At 40.4% G+C, this 15,667-nt stretch overlaps 2 protein-coding genes across 4 annotated transcripts in view; one reads left to right on the top strand and one right to left on the bottom strand.

The window, feature by feature from the left end:
* Window positions 1-15,667, top strand: part of LOC109397909 (uncharacterized) — a 318,606-nt gene that overhangs the window by 287,056 nt on the left and 15,883 nt on the right. Inside the window, exon 4 of the mRNA XM_029854610.2 lies at window positions 4,233-5,020. Coding sequence (XP_029710470.1) covers window positions 4,233-5,020 — 788 coding nt within the window. The remainder of the gene's footprint in view (window positions 1-4,232; window positions 5,021-15,667) is intronic.
* On the bottom strand, window positions 2,940-14,681 carry LOC109397910 (uncharacterized). Of its 3 annotated transcripts, none has more exons than XM_019670248.3 (3): window positions 14,544-14,681; window positions 4,098-4,179; window positions 2,940-4,039 (listed from the first exon to the last, which is right to left on the bottom strand). In XM_019670248.3, exons 2-3 carry the CDS (start codon window positions 4,174-4,176, stop codon window positions 3,267-3,269), a joined length of 852 nt encoding a protein of 283 aa, XP_019525793.2. In that variant the 5' UTR covers window positions 4,177-4,179; window positions 14,544-14,681; the 3' UTR covers window positions 2,940-3,266. The 3 variants fall into 3 exon arrangements, with proteins under 3 accessions (XP_019525793.2, XP_062700439.1, XP_029710471.1); XM_062844455.1 differs by having other exon boundaries at window positions 14,440-14,576; XM_029854611.2 differs by lacking the exon at window positions 14,544-14,681 and adding an exon at window positions 14,190-14,329.

Below are 15,667 nucleotides of genomic sequence, written 5' to 3'. Positions count from 1 at the left end.
ATAATTAATGACATTAATTCAGTTTCGTGTTCAGGAAATATCGAAAATCCTATTTTAAACAATTATTTTCCTTAAATTTTTAACTCCCTTGCACCTATCGTGGTGGTAGTGTTCCTATAGTGGTGGGTCCCATAGGAATTCAATGGGATGCGCCACTATAGGAACCAATGTTAAATTTTACCACCACAATAGGAACCATGTACCTATAGTTGGTGCAAGTGAATTATATAATTATTAGTTATTATATTAGTTATTATATAATTATTAGTTAAAACTGAAATAAACGATGGTTTTTACATTTTTTCTAGCAAATTTAAATGAAAAACTACCGATTAGCGTTTTTATACTTTTTATTTTATGGTAATATCAATTTTATTTAATTATTTTACTACAAGGAGCTACTAATAGCACCACTATTGGTACATTTACCCTAGTAAAATGTCGATGGAGCTGCCGTAAGAAATCCATAAAAGAATCTTTGAAGAAATCCAGAGAGGAATCTTTGACAAAAACTTAGGAGCCATTAAAGGCTTGTTGCATTTTACTTGTTGGATTCTAAGGAAATCCTGAAATCCCCAAAGGCGCCAAAATCAAAGAAGAAATCTCAGAAGAAATCTCTGAAGGAATCCCTGAAAAGTTTCAGGAGGAATCCCTCAATGAATCCCGGAAGAAATCCCTTCAGAGATCCTCCGAAGAATCCTTGATGGAATCCGTAAACGAATCTTCAAAGGAATCATTTTAAGAGCCCCGGTAAAAATAGACGAGGAAACCCTGAAGTAGTTCTGAGAGAAATTCTTAAAGGAAGCGCAAAAAATCCGCAGAAAACCCAAGAAGATTCCTGAAGGAATCCCTGATGGATTTCCGGCAATAATCGGCGAGAGAATCCCCGAAGGCATCCTGGGAGGAATCGATGAAGGAATAGGCGAAGGAATCCCTGATAAAAAGCCGGAAAGCATCACTCCTGCCAGAAAAATCTTGGATGAATCCCTGAAGCAATCACAGGAAAGATTCCTGAAGGAAACCAGAAAAAAATCCCGAGAGGAATTTTGGAATAATGCCGAATGAAATCTTTAAAAAATCCAAGGAAAACCCAATGAAGAAATCCTGAATGGCACCCTTGGGAAGATCCCGGGAGGAATCACTTCAAAAATACCTGAAAGAATTTCGAAAGGAATTCTGAAGGAACCTCTGAAAGAATTTCGGAAGTAAGTTATTTCTAAAGTAATCCTCTGTTCGAGCGTGGAGCTCAAATTGCCGGCCACCGGAGGTTTTACTTGTCCGCTGTAGCAACAGCGGTGCGCCAAATCACGGGAACAAGAAATATTACCAGGGAGACACCACATGTATCACCGTTCTGCACTGCACACATGTGGGCTTCACGAGTCCACACTAAAATCGTGACGATACGATCACTGCGATCAAAGCATGCACGCACGACCGACGAATGTTTGACCGTTTTCTTGCCACCGTTGGCCACTGCAGATACGGTTACGGTTTCGGAAAGGGAAAAAACTCGATTCTATTTGCTCCACACAGCACGTGTCTTTATTCGCGGGAAAGAACGATCGACAGAAACACGGGATAGCTACCGTTTGCTTTGGAGGTCTATATTGTACTGTATTGCTGGGTTTGGGTCTGGTGTTGCGTAACAATTATTTCGGTGTTCTTCTTCGTAGATGGGATTTCTTTGGGTTACAGTGTAGTGTGTAGATTTGGTGACGGGTACAAATTCATTGTGTTGTGTTGGTTGTTTGTCTAGTTCAAGTTTGTTGACTTAATTCTAACTATTTACAACTAAAAACTATTTACAAACTATTTACAAGATCAGCGTACTGATCATCCTCAGAGGAATACTTAACGGGATCCCATGAGGAATCCTGAGTGGAAAACTTGGAGGAATTCCATAAGAAATTCTTGGATTTGCGAATCCGAAATCCTTGGAGAAAAGTCAAGACGGATTGCTGAACACTTTCATAGTGATCATTTGAATATTTAGAAGATTCATTTCTCTACGAACAACTCCGCCTAAGACACATACTTCACATTTTAAACCATGGGAAAGATATCAGGAAAACAAATTTACTTCACACTTGAACTCATAGACCAAGGTCATATGAAATATTTGCAGCAATGTTTGCGCCACCAAGGGAGCCAATTCCATAATTATTGAAGTAAATTGTTTTAATTCTCAAGATATTTATCTCAAGTGTAAAGTCCATTAAATAGGACGCTGCCCATGTAACATTTTTAGTCAAAAAGACTAGAAGAGGTTTTTAGAACCATCATAAAACTAACTTAAAAGGTATAATGTTTTATCACGGTTCTCAAAACCTCTGCAAGACTAATTGGTCATCAAATTGTTACTTGGGTTGACAGGTATGGGTTAATCAGATAATGCTCAATAAAACCATCTGACAACCTTATCTTTCGACCTTCAGTGAGTGTTTTGTTGAAATATGATTCCTCGGATTGGTTTGGCATTCGTTTCAAGTTGGTAAATTTCTTGTGAAATAATAAGACTGAATACAAATATAATATTATGTTCATATTGCGTTCATAGTTTTACCAATAGACTGTGTGTCCTATTCTTCCAAATGTTTCATGAAATCCCCTATGAATACCACCAGGAACTCACTCAGGAATTTCCCTAAGAATATATCCAGCGCGTTCTCTCTGTATTCTACTGGAAATTCAAAACTCCTGCCTATTATTTCACAACAAATTTTGCCTGACATGAGTTTATTCATTCAGAAGAGGGAGTGGGAGGAGAAGGATGGGCTAGGGATTGAACTCAGGACTTTCTGCATACGAAGAATCATATGCGATGCGGTAGCCATTGGACCAACCCATTCGTTAATATTCAGTAAAACAATAGGGATATAAATTTGATTAAAGATTTAAGGAAGTGATATGAGACTACCAAGAAGATCCAAAATGTGTACTCGTCATCATTTATTGTCATGTTTGATTATCATCAACGTGTGCTACTTAGAAGAGATTGCAAAAAGAAATCTAACCTTTAAACTATTTATTGAATTGTATCTTGAGCTACATAGATTAGAACATGTAAAAGGTGAGGAAAAGTGTAGTTTTTTGTTCCATAAATTGATATGTAAAACACTAGATCAACAATCTATAATCTGAATAGAGAATTGCTAAATCTAACAAGAGTTTAAAACTTGGAAGAATTCAATTGCCATTTGTGAGATATGCAACCATAGCCAGATATGTCAATTCTAATTTGTTTTCCAAAAACCAACCCCTTTTTAATCGATTTTGTTATCATTGTTAAACCCGGAAGCGATCGCCTTCCCGTTCTTGCCATTCTTGCTCAAATACACATTGAAGTAGAAAAAGTACTTCTGCTTCTCGGCATCGCTCATCTTCAGCAGATCCTGCGAGTTGTCCGAACAGGCACGAACAACCACTTCGCATTTGGCCGGCTTCGGACAGACGGGGCACTTGTTCTCGTCCAGTTCGGCGGCATCGTTCTGGCTGAAGTGATCCTCGCCTTCGTTTTCGCCGGGTTTCTCCGTTTCCGGTAGGGCTGTGGTCGGTGGCGATCGACAGTTGAAGTACCACGTGATCGGGTAGGCGTTCATTCGCGATCCGAAGCTGGCAAAGTGGACGTCGATGGCCGGGTTTTCATCGACTACGGAGAGGATCGGCTTGGCCAGGCCATCGATCACGACCGTGATCATGCCCTTGCGGGTGATCTTGATGTGCAGCTGGAAGTGCTCCGCCGGGAAGAAGTTGAACGAGTGGCTGTGGTGGGCGGACATCCGAAGGGTTTCCTTGTAGATCACGGTGTAGACGTTGCTGATGCGGATCTCGTAGGTTTTCTCGTAATCTGGGTGCTGACGGGAACGGTTGCTGGCCGAAAGGAGAAGGGCGATTTCCTCTTGTTTGTTGGACAGTTGGACGTACAGGATGAGGTCTACGACGTTCTTGTCGGTTCGGTTGTTGCCCATCTCATCGATGTCGAAGTAATCTTCGTACTGACTAGTGATCGTGGTATGGTGATCGCAGTACGGAGGAACTACAATAAGATCGTTTGAGGTTTGGTGGTCATTGATACTTAGTAGATCAATACTTACTATCGATTGCCACAGTTGTTGGGCTCGAGCATAAGATCCCCATCCAAACGACCAACCCAAATATCGGCATCATGATCATTTTCTGAAAGTAGACAAACTTCTTAACATTTCCTTTCTTTTTCCTTACCTTTCCAGATGAGACCGAGAGGGAGCACCCTTCTCTTTCAGCAGCTGCTGATCCTGTGGCAGCTGCTGTGCTGCTGTATCGTTGTCCTGGGACATGGCCGACTTATGGAGCCCCCAGCTCGAAACGCCATGTGGCGCTTCGGTTTCCCCAACTCGGTCAACTACAACGACAACGAGCTGTTCTGCGGCGGGTACGCCATCCAGTGGGAGCTGAACCAGGGACAGTGCGGAGTGTGCGGCGATGCGTACCACTTGCGAAGTCCCCGGCCTCACGAGGCCGGTGGAGAATTCGGCAAGGGGATTGTCACCCGGAGGTACTTCGCCGGGCAGGAGATCGACGTGGAGATCGAACTGACTGCCAACCACATGGGACGGTTCGAGTTGTTCCTGTGTCCGAACAACAACCCGTACTACGAGGCCACGCAGGACTGCTTCGATCGGTATCCACTGTATCTGTCGGGGACGAGCGAGGTCCGGTATACGATTCCTCCGGAGTCGGGCAAGAAAGAGATCTTCCGGTACCGGGTGAAGCTACCTCGCCGGGTGACCTGTACGCAGTGTGTTCTACAGTGGACGTACTACACCGGGAACATGTGGGGCCGGTGCGACAACGGAACGGAAGGAGTGGGCTGCGGTAAACCGGAAACCTTCCGGAACTGTGCGGACATCAGTATAGTGACGGCAACCGGAGGTGGAGTACCGCCGTTGTTTGTGGACGAGACGAAGAATCCGTTCCTGCTGTACTACAGGGACTTCCGGGCTCCGGAGGGCAACGATGTGTTCCCGCTTATTATTCGGTGAGTTTCAATAATAAGATACATTAGGCCTTCATGTAGGTAAAATCTTTACGTGCTTGGTTTGTTAACGATCGCAATTTTCGATTGAATGTGGTAAAAATGTTTTAGTTAAGAATTAAATATGTCATCCAAGACCGTGAGGTTCCCATTTGCAGTCATGAAAGCCCGGAGATCTACAGGCACACCTATTGATCAATTGGTATTTTATGATATTCCATGAATCTGATAAACGATCAAGATCATTGAAAAAACTCTGGAGCATATGTATTTAGATCCACAGGAAATAATGGATGGGTTATCCAAAAACTCCCATCGAGCTCGCAGATCTCCAGGCGTAACCAGTGAATACTTGATGTTTCATGGTAGCTATCTAAACAAATCTGCTCGATGCTAGCTGAACTAGTCAAAATAGTCTCCTATAGTCCCCTCTGCATAAGTTTTATTAAATACTTTTTATACCATTCATAATGATGAAAAGAATATAATGATGGTTTCAAGAAGTTTTATGGGCATTTCAGGTCCATGGATATTCACGAAGTGTTTCAAAGGAATTTCAAACAGTTGTGACTTTCAAAAATTCCTTTGTAATCCTTGTTTCATAGGGGTTTTACAGGATATCAGGGTTTCAAGAGGTTTTAGAAGAGATTATTGGGGTGTCTTAGGGATGTTTCAGGGGGTTTCAGTCGTTTTCAGGGGAGTTTCAGGGATTCTCTCTCATTCAAGGGACATTCAAAGAGTTTCAGGGTGTTTTCTTGGGGCCTTTAAAAGTGTATAAGAGAATTTCAGAGGGAGTTTCAGAGACGTTTTGGAGGGTTTAAAAGGTTCTCAGGAGATCTCAGAGGCGTTTAATAGATTTCAATGAGTCTCAGGGTGTTTGCATCCCAAAGGCGTTTATGGAGTCTCTGGGGGCTTAAGGAACCCCATTGGGCATCAACGGGGTCTCAGGGATGTTCAAAAGGGTTTCAGGGGCGTTTCAAGGAATCTCAGGAGGTTTCAGGATATTTCAGGAGGATTCAGTGGTATCAGAAGAGTTTCAAGGGGACTCGGGCGCTTTCATGAGGTATGTCAAGGGTTCTCAATGGTTTTTGGGTAATTCTTGGGAGATATCAGAGGATTTTGTGGGGTTTTTAAGGATATCTTTATCCTTGAGGCGCAACGTCCCAATTGAGGTAAAGCCTGCTTTTCAGTTTAGTATTCTATGAACAGTTACCATTTTTGCATTACAACTGGGAATCAAACTCGTCAGCCTCAACATGGTCTTCCTGAATATCCGTGCGCTTACAGTATCGGCTATTACGGTCTCAGGGAGTTCAGGAGTATTTTAGAGGTGCGTCAAGGAGTTTCAAGCGTTCTCATGAAGTTATAGGGTGTCAGAGGCTTCTGAGAATTTCAGAAGAACCTTCAGAACCGCTTAAGAATACTACAGCTCTAGGAAGGTTTTTGGGACGTATCCAGAAGGATATAGGCATCTGAGTGCGTTCAAAGTCAATAGTATTGCAATGTTGATTGTAGATGTTCATCATCTGCGCTCAAACCAAAGCATTGACGCGCTGTCTGTTTTGTTTTATATATTTTTTATTTTCCATTGTAAGTGACCTTGAATGATAACGGCTGGGTTTATGGCTCTGTGATCTTATTACGGTAATTTGCAATTTTTGAAACCCCAAGAAAACTCTAGGAACGCTTAATGGAGTTTAATGTCTCTGAAACCCGCTGGAACGTCTCTGAAACCCCATGGAAGGCCCTGAAAACTCATTAGACTCCCTGGAACACCTCTGGAACATACCTGGGACCATCTGAAACTGCCTACTCCTGAAACCCCCTGGAACACTATGGAACTTAATGGAACGCCTCTGAAACCCATTGGAACACATCTGGAACGGCCATGAAAAACCTTGGGATGTCCCTGAAACCCCTTGAAAATCCTGGATTGCTCTTGAAACACCCTGAAACCCTCAGGAACACCCAAGAAAATCTTAAGATGCCTCCCCCCCTCCCGCAACCACCTGGAACGCCCCTGAGACCCCCTGTAGGTCCATGGTTTCACCTCTGGATCGCCTCTTAATTCCTCGTGAAACCTCATGAAACACCCACAAATAATGGAGTGCTTTTGAAACCCCCTGTAACACCTATGAAACCCCTTGAACCCTCTAGAAGCCCCTGTAACAGTCTGGAACACCTCTGCAATCCTCTGGAACAGCCCTGAAACTCCTGACACCCCATGAAACTCCCTGAAACGCTCCTGAAATGCCCTGGAATACCTCTGCAACTTCCTGGAACATCTCTGAAACCCCTTGAAACTCCATGAAACGGCCCTGAAACCCCCAGAAACACTGTAACGTCTATGAAACTTCATGAAATGCATCTGAAACCCTTTGGAACACCTCTGCAATGTCCATGGGACGCCCGGAAATCCCCTGCGACGCCCCGAAACTCCTTCGAACGCCCTCGTTGCTAGTTACTAGTTCTGTCAAGTATTTTTATGCTTCTTTATTCCAAAGTCCAAAGGAGATAAAAAAGTGTCTGCTTCGGCAAAGTTCTTTAGTCAGGAACAATCTAATAATTTATCCATTTTTTCCCGTGTTGGGTATTATCATCACTGCGACCATTGTTTTGATCTATTGTGACATATTCCCCATTTTTGTTTAGCTTTGTCTAGATAACGTACCACTATCAGGAGTGGTCGTCATCGATTGACATAAAGCATTTCCCCAGTACGGTACTACACTTCGGATAAAGTGAACTACCCTACTGGGATTTGTTCTCCAGATTTCAAAGGGTTCAAGTTTCAAGGAGTCTCAGGATGTTTCTAGGAGTATCAAGGATAGTTAAGGGTCTAAAAAGTGTGTCAGGGGGTTTCAGGGGCAATTCGGGAAGTTTTAGACGCGTTTCAAGGTGTCTCAGGAGATTTTAGGGGATTTCAGGGGGTTACGGGAGGATTCAGTGATATAAGGAAAGGTTCATGGGGATTCAGGTGCTCTCCAGATACATTTCCAGGGTTCTCAGGAGGTCTTAGGGGATTTTTAGGGGGTTTCGAAGGTATATATGGATATCTCAGAAGCGTTTTAAGAAGTATCGACAGGTTCCAGAGGCGTAACGTTTCGTAGGATAAAATCTACTTCTCACCGTAGTGATTAGAGGCGTTATTACCCCTTCAGCGCGCGCGCGCTGTTGTAAAAAGTACAACACCACCGAAAAACCTCGCTCGTTGTATACAACGCGAGCGCGGTGCAGTTTCGGTTGTTTATTGGCGCGCGTCCTGAAAGGTTGACTGAGAGCTTTCTCTGCTAATGATTATTTGTCATGTGTATATCGTGTGGTAGGCAGGAAGAAAGTGAAAGAAATTACAATATGAAAAGTTTCTGGACCGATCGGGTGCCAGGAGTTTCAGGAGTGTTTCAAGGAGTTTATATGGGGTTTTAAGGGGTGTTAGGAAGTTTCAGGGGGTTCTTAGAGGCTTCTGAGGGTTTGAGGAGAATTTTCAGACGTGTTTTAGAGAATTTCAGGGGGTTTCAAAGGCTCTAAGAAGGTTATTGAGAGGTATTGGAAAGGATGGAGACATCTGAGTGCGTTTAGAGGGTTTTCAGATGCAGTCATGGAGCTCTGAATCCTTCTGAAACGCCTCTGAAAAAATGTTTTAAACATCCTAGAACGAATTTGGAACCCGTTTGAACCCACCTAAGCACCTCCTGAAATACCATACATTCTTCTCCTTTTTTGGTCCTCCAGAACCCTTGGAAACTTTCTTAGCCAAATCCAATTATGTCTTGCCTAGAAAGCATAGAATAGCAAAATTATTCTAGTTCTTGAATAGTGCCGGAAATTTTTTCTTGGGGTTTTCAGAAGGGTTCCAAGGCATTTCAGGATTTTAGGTGGTACCATAGATATACGCTGGAACGTCTCTGAAACCTCATGGAAGGCCCCTGAAGCACCTATGAGACCGCCTTAAACTCCATGAAATGCCCCTGAAACTCCTTGAAAACCCAGGAAGCGCTTGAAACACCATGAAACGTTCCTGAAACTCCATGGAACGCTCCTGAAAACCGTTGAAGGATCTTTGGAACGCCCACGCATACATTTATTTGCTAAACATCACATTTAAGATAATACATAATCAACAATAGTACGCTACAATACTCGGTTTGTGATTGCCGCTGGGATATCTTGAAATCCCCTGGGACGCCCCCTAAACTCCCTGCAATGCTTCTGATACCCTTTGAAAACCCTGAAAGGATCTTGAAACATCCTGAGACACGCCGGAACACCCTGGAACATCCCCAAAACACCATAGAACACCCCCGAAAATATCAGGAACCCCCTAGAATACCCTAGAACGTCCCTGAAATCCCCCCCGAAGCGCCATGGAACACCTTTGGAACACCTCTAATTTCTCGTGAAACCTCATGGACCTGACTCAACTCAGTACAAGACACTGAAGGCGACCTTGCAGTTGAGGTCGAAATACGTATCTGTCAAAGGATGCAAATTCTTAGTGGAATTCAAAGTAACAATACTTAACACGATTTTCTTTTTACTTATTAAAACCATTTTGAGATATACTAAATAGTCCCAAATAACAGCCAAAAATATAAAAAATGCCTAAAACAAAAAATACAAAAATGTACAAACTATACCACGTCAAAAGGCGGGGTTGGGTATTAGAGGGTTAAATTACAGCGATTTAAAAAAAAGAAAAATAAGTAAAATGTATGGGACCTTGTGAAATTTTAATCGAGATTTTTATGCTGTTTTACAGTTTTCATCCAAAAAGTATCAATTATTTCTCAGATATGTGAATTTTCAGATCGTCTCGAATAACATTTACCAAAGTCCAATTTTTATTTTTTTTTATGAATTTGCTGTAATTTAGGTATGGTTAACCCTAAAAGGGATACCTGGGGTCCATTGGACCCCAGGCGCCTTTCAGAGCTCGTCTTTGATGGAACACACTCAGCGAGGTGACGAAACTGAGGCCATGAAGGTATCCCTTTTAGGGTTAAATGTAGGAATAAACTTATGCATAGCTTTTCCATTGGAACCTACACGTAGAATCCATTTTTGTTATAAAAATCTCAAAAAATGTTCCCTTCCACTTATTTTAAAAATCAATGAAATTAAAAAAAATCGAGAAACAATTGTAACAAGGATTTGAATATCCTGTGCTACTTGGATAATTTTGAGATTGAAAGTTAGCTTTCTCTAAGAAAATAATAGCTTTCTCGAGAAATATCGAAGGGTAAGGTTTATAAAAATTTGGAATTTTATGAATTTTAACATAGATCAGCGATGAATACTACTCTCAGTATATTTATTTTTTCTCTTAAAGTCTTTTAAACATCCTCAAACATCTTCGAAGATATCATTTCAATCTGACAATCCGTTTTCGAGCCATAACTTGATGGAGAAGAAAATTAGTATTTTTCATACGCCCTTTTCAAAAGCTAAGTGAAGAATATTGCAAAACAAATATGTAACATAAACAACATTTTCATATAGAAGCTCATACAGGAGTGAAATTCCATATGATTTGAATATTATGCCTCAGAAATCAGAATATGGCGAATATCTGCCTCTGGTTTCTGATATTAGCGCGACAGTCACTAATCTTAACTGCGTCACTAGATTTAAAAGTATATAATTCCATTATATGGGTTTTGACAGCAAGAACACTCATTTCACTGAGCCACTCTTGTCGTTCGTCACAAATACATTCAAAAACATCTGTCACTTCGCAAAACCCACGTGCTTTTGTTTTTGGCGGGAACACTTTTTCTTTTGTTTTGCCTTGCGACTGTCATGCGGCGATATGCCTTGCGAGCGTACGACCGCCGCAGGACTCTAATAAAAGAAAAGCGCGACAATAAGGTCGCATCTACGCGATTCGTGCGTTAAGCTGGAAATGATAGAAAAAAAAAACAAAAAAGTTGAATTCTGTCGTTCGATTTGAAAAGGTCGGATCTGCATAGGAATTACAGATAACATACGACCTATTAAAATTGAACGCCAGAATTTTCTGAAGAAATTGCAAAAAAGCGTAAGATTTTTTCACATTTTTTTTGACAAAATATTTTAATTCATTTATTTATGTCTAAAACAAACAGCACAAAACTAACTCGTACAGGCATTTGGAAGCATAACCATATTTTTATTCCACTATAACTTATATGCATGATGAATTGGCGTAATCGCCTTTTTCAATTTCCGTATAAATTCCTGGAGGATTTCATGGCGAAACTCCTAGGCAAATTCCTGTAATCCCACATAACATTTCTTAAGAAATCTTTAGAATTGTTCTGGGAGTGTTCTCATAGTTAATTATTATTATCATAACTTTATTATGGAGATAGGGCTGAGCCCTAGGCTGCTTCATGTCCTCGATCTTAAAGTGACGCATTTCTAAAAGTTAGAATCCTTGGAGCAGTATCTGGAGAAACACATGGATAAATTACCTAAAGATTAAAAAAAAAAATGGGAAATTGAAAAACGGATTCCTGAGCAAAATATAATTTCTAGAGGTATCCTTCAAAGAAAATTCTGTAGAATTTTTTGAAAAATACAACATATTACTATGGATATGAAGGAATGTCCAGTATCATTCCTGAAGAGAATATTTTAGAATTTCTGGAATAGACCACTGGAAAGATATCATACTAGATTTGTAAAGGAATTCCTGCAGGAATTTTTTGAGGAAATCCTGAAGAAGCTCCCTGAGACTCTGGATATATTTCTGTGAAAATTCCCAATGCAATCCCTGGTCGACCTCCTGAAGGAATCGTCGTTAAACAATGCCTGTGGGAATTCGTTGAGGAAATCAATTTCTAAGAAAACTACCAGTGAAATTTTTGAAAAAAGATCATTGGTAGAAATTTGAAACGAATCTATTGATTTTTTTGAGTGAATCGCAGGTGAAATTCATGACAGACTTTCTAAAGAATTCCTAGGAGAAATTTCTAATGCTTAGTACTTAAAGTAACGGCTGAAGGATACTCTTGAGGAATTTTGTAATCGAAAAAAAAATCTGAAGGAACCATTGAAAAATTTTCTGGAAGAATGCTGAACACTTGGAGTTGTTTTAGAAAGATTCAACGGAAGAACTGAAATCCAAAACTTGAAGGAATTTTTAGAGAAATCCATAGAGATATTTTGGAAAGAATCCAAGGGAAATTGTATGAAGTATACCATTGAAAGAATTTATGAAGAACTCTTTAGAGAAATTTCTGAAAAAAATCTCGATAGGATTCTTTTGATAAATTTCTTAAAGAATGTTCGACTCAGAATGAAGACACCACTGGAGAATTGTCTGAAAGAATTCCGAGTAGATTCTATTAAGGAATTTCCCGAAGATTTTCTAAAAAAATCATTAGAGGAATATATAAAGGAAATTCAACATAGAGAGAAATCAAGAAAAAATCTATAAAACAATCCTTGAAGGAATTGCTAGAGCAATCTTTAGAGGATTTTCTTGAGAAGCTTCAAGATGAATTTCCGAAAAAATCCCTTCAGAATTTTTAGAAGGAATCCTATCTAGATTTTATGAATAAAACTTTAAAGGGAGTTTGTAGAAGAATTAATGCAAAACTTTTCGAGTAAAAATCCTTAGAGGAATTTAAGAAGAAATCCCTGGAGAAATTGCTGAAGAAACCATTGGGAGACTCACTGTAGAACACTATATTAATGAAATCTGATTTTTTTCTTTTTTTTTTGGGGGAATTTTAAAGAATCTTCAAAAAAAAACCTCGAAGAATTATGTGAAAAATGTGTTTCTGTGAAAATTTACGGAAGCTTTTCGAAGGGACTCGTTCACGAAAATTCTGAAAAAATGCTGTGCAGTAATTTCGGAAGAAATATGTGGAGGAATTTTTTTAGTAATGCATGCAATATGTTCTAGTAGAGCAACCCCTGGAAATGCTTCTGTAGATTTTGGAAAAATGTTCTTGAAAAACAATTCTAGATGAAATAAATAAAATATTCTGAAGCTATTCCTGGACGAATCACCTAAATTCTGGAAGGATCTCAGGATTAATTTTCGAAATAGCTACCTGGAGGGATATCTGAAGGAATTCCAACAGAACATTTGAAGGGATTTATGTAGGAATTGCTAAGGAAATCTGTGAAGGTTTTTTGTTTTTAATTCTTAACCACTTACAGCTCTTTTGCTCTCTTGGACACTGCGTGAGCGATTCCAATTGACAGCTGCACCTGCACTTTTGTAGAGCACCTTAATGTATGTGCAGCTGTCTACTATATCGTATTGGTTGACGTTATATGGGATTCCCGTATAACATGGGACAATAGGGCGTAGAATGGTAGTATGTACCTCGGATTTTTTCTTCATAGAATGTCCGAAATTGAGGCTAAATATTATTAAAAAACTAAATTATCTAGCTCTGTTATAGCTATGGGCTTAGAATAGGGTCAGAAACAGCCTCTCTCAGGAGGGAAGAGCAACTAACGCAATTGCCTGGGCTGGGATTAAACACATGGCCGGCCATCCGTTTATGAAACGAACGTGTGCGCCACGGGCCTTGGAATTTTCCATTAGTATTTGTTCATTAAATAGTTAAACGTAATTTTAACTGTTTCTTGAAATCCCAAGTAAAACAATATTTAGCTGAGTGGACATGGTGTGATGGTTAAACCTCATGCTCTTCACGCCGAGAGCATGTTTTTTCCTCATCTTTAGGGCTAGTGGAATCGTTACTTGGGAAGCTTCTTGAATGAGATGTAAGCAAACCAATCAAATCCTCTCTAGATGATTCAAAACAGACCCATTTAATCATTCTAGAAAATGTCAGAATTCTTACTACCTATAAAATAAATTCAAATTGAACCTCAAATTTAAATTATAATTTTCAGAAGAATTCCACTTCACGTTTGTTATTAAAACAAGCTTAAACTTTAAGCTTCTTATCCCGCAAATATCGACAAATTTTGCAATAAAGCCAGAACTTCATCCTTTTCAATTTTTAATTTATAACAATTCAGTTCGCAAACCAATGTTTTGTGTTCTGAAATAAAGTCCCATCATGAGAGACGACACCACTCCGCCGCACAAAGCAATTAACATCAGGGCCCCACGCTTCTCGCTGCGACATAAATACCCATTTAATTAAATTTTCTGCGTCAGAATTGTTCATCGACAACCAACAGCCGGCAGTAGACAGCTCACCACAATAAGACCCCTTCAGCCCCATTAAACAGGATTCAATTATAAAGTAGCTTTTGTCCTTTTGCAACTTAATTCTAGAGCATTCGTTCGTTCGTTCGTCCACTCTGCAACTGCCGCATAGCTACAATATTCATGTGGATGAGGACTGAGGAGTAGGAAACCACTGACTGCAGGCAGAGCGGGTGCATCCTCTCTTCATGAATAAAGGATTCGAAGTTTTTCTCCACAACTGCAATGAACGATAGTTTACCAGTAACTATGAAAACTCTGGGCTGTCTCTAAAGTGCAGCAAACGCCAAAATCAGCACTTCCTAAATCCACCAGAAACTAGTTTCGTGACTGAGAAGCACCTACCGGCACGCGATTGACGCCGTTTTTTTTTCGATTAGGTTCTGAACGCGAGGTCAACTTTTCCGACCGTTCTACGGAACCTTGAACCGACGCAAGCACCGACTGGAAGAGCACTGACTGTTACCATTTCCCATCGAGGCGGAAAACTCACTCAAAAATAGTGACTTCCCCAGTCCAATCGGTAACTGAGCCATTTTGAAATGGGATTATGACGATGGTGACTGGGTTCGTTTGACGATAAAACCATAAAATGCATGTCACTGGTTGTGGAACCTTTCAGTGATAACTGAGCTGAGAGACAGTCTCATTCTCATTTGAACTGTAATGCCAGAACGAGGAAGATAGAAGCTTCTAGTGTTGAGTGTTGCTGTCACGTGTTTCACATCTATCTATTGCTGTATACTCTCATCCGTATTTTGTTAGTGCACAGCAGACCACGCTTGATGCACAGGATGCAAAAAGCATAGCTTCTCCATACACATATCAATAGCAATAGACGCATCGTTTCAAGTTGACCGAAATTTGTACGAGCAGGGATTAAAGGCGATGCAATAATGCTCGTCACGCGGAGTACATCGAATGTAAGGGTTTGTATTTCGGCATGAAATGTTTGTCTAGCAGTCTTAAAGCGATCACATAATACACTGAGGATACTGTTTGTATGTTTTTCATAGTTTACATCTTATGAATCAGTAATTTTTATTTTTTCATCATTTCATAGTTCTCGTATGCTTTTCATACATTGAAAAGCGAAATCCATAAGACTTGTCGTATGAAAAATCTCATAACAAGCATCGTATGAAAAAACAACAAAACTTTTATTGGCTTCTAACCACTTCAATTTCCGAAGCGTCGGTGGGCGTATGAGTAAAGCACGCACTCGCCAACCTTGACGTCCCTGGTTCGATTCCAGGTTGCGATTTTTTTTTTAATTTGTGCAAAATCTATATATATAAAAATGCAGTGGCATACGTGGGACCGCGCATAACTTGCCAACGGAAGGTCGGATTTCGGTCATCTTAGTTTTGTTCTGTTAGTTTTCACCCAAGGAAGGTTTATGAGGCAAAAAACATGGAAAAATTGAGAGTTTTTGAAAATCGGGTTTTAATACATTTTGAACGGGGACT

Source organism: Aedes albopictus, chromosome 1 (genome assembly GCF_035046485.1).
Source record: "Aedes albopictus strain Foshan chromosome 1, AalbF5, whole genome shotgun sequence".
In the NCBI taxonomy this organism is placed as follows: domain Eukaryota; kingdom Metazoa; phylum Arthropoda; class Insecta; order Diptera; family Culicidae; genus Aedes; species Aedes albopictus.
Note: the sequence above shows the minus strand (reverse complement) of the source record. Positions and strands in the feature narration are given on the sequence as shown.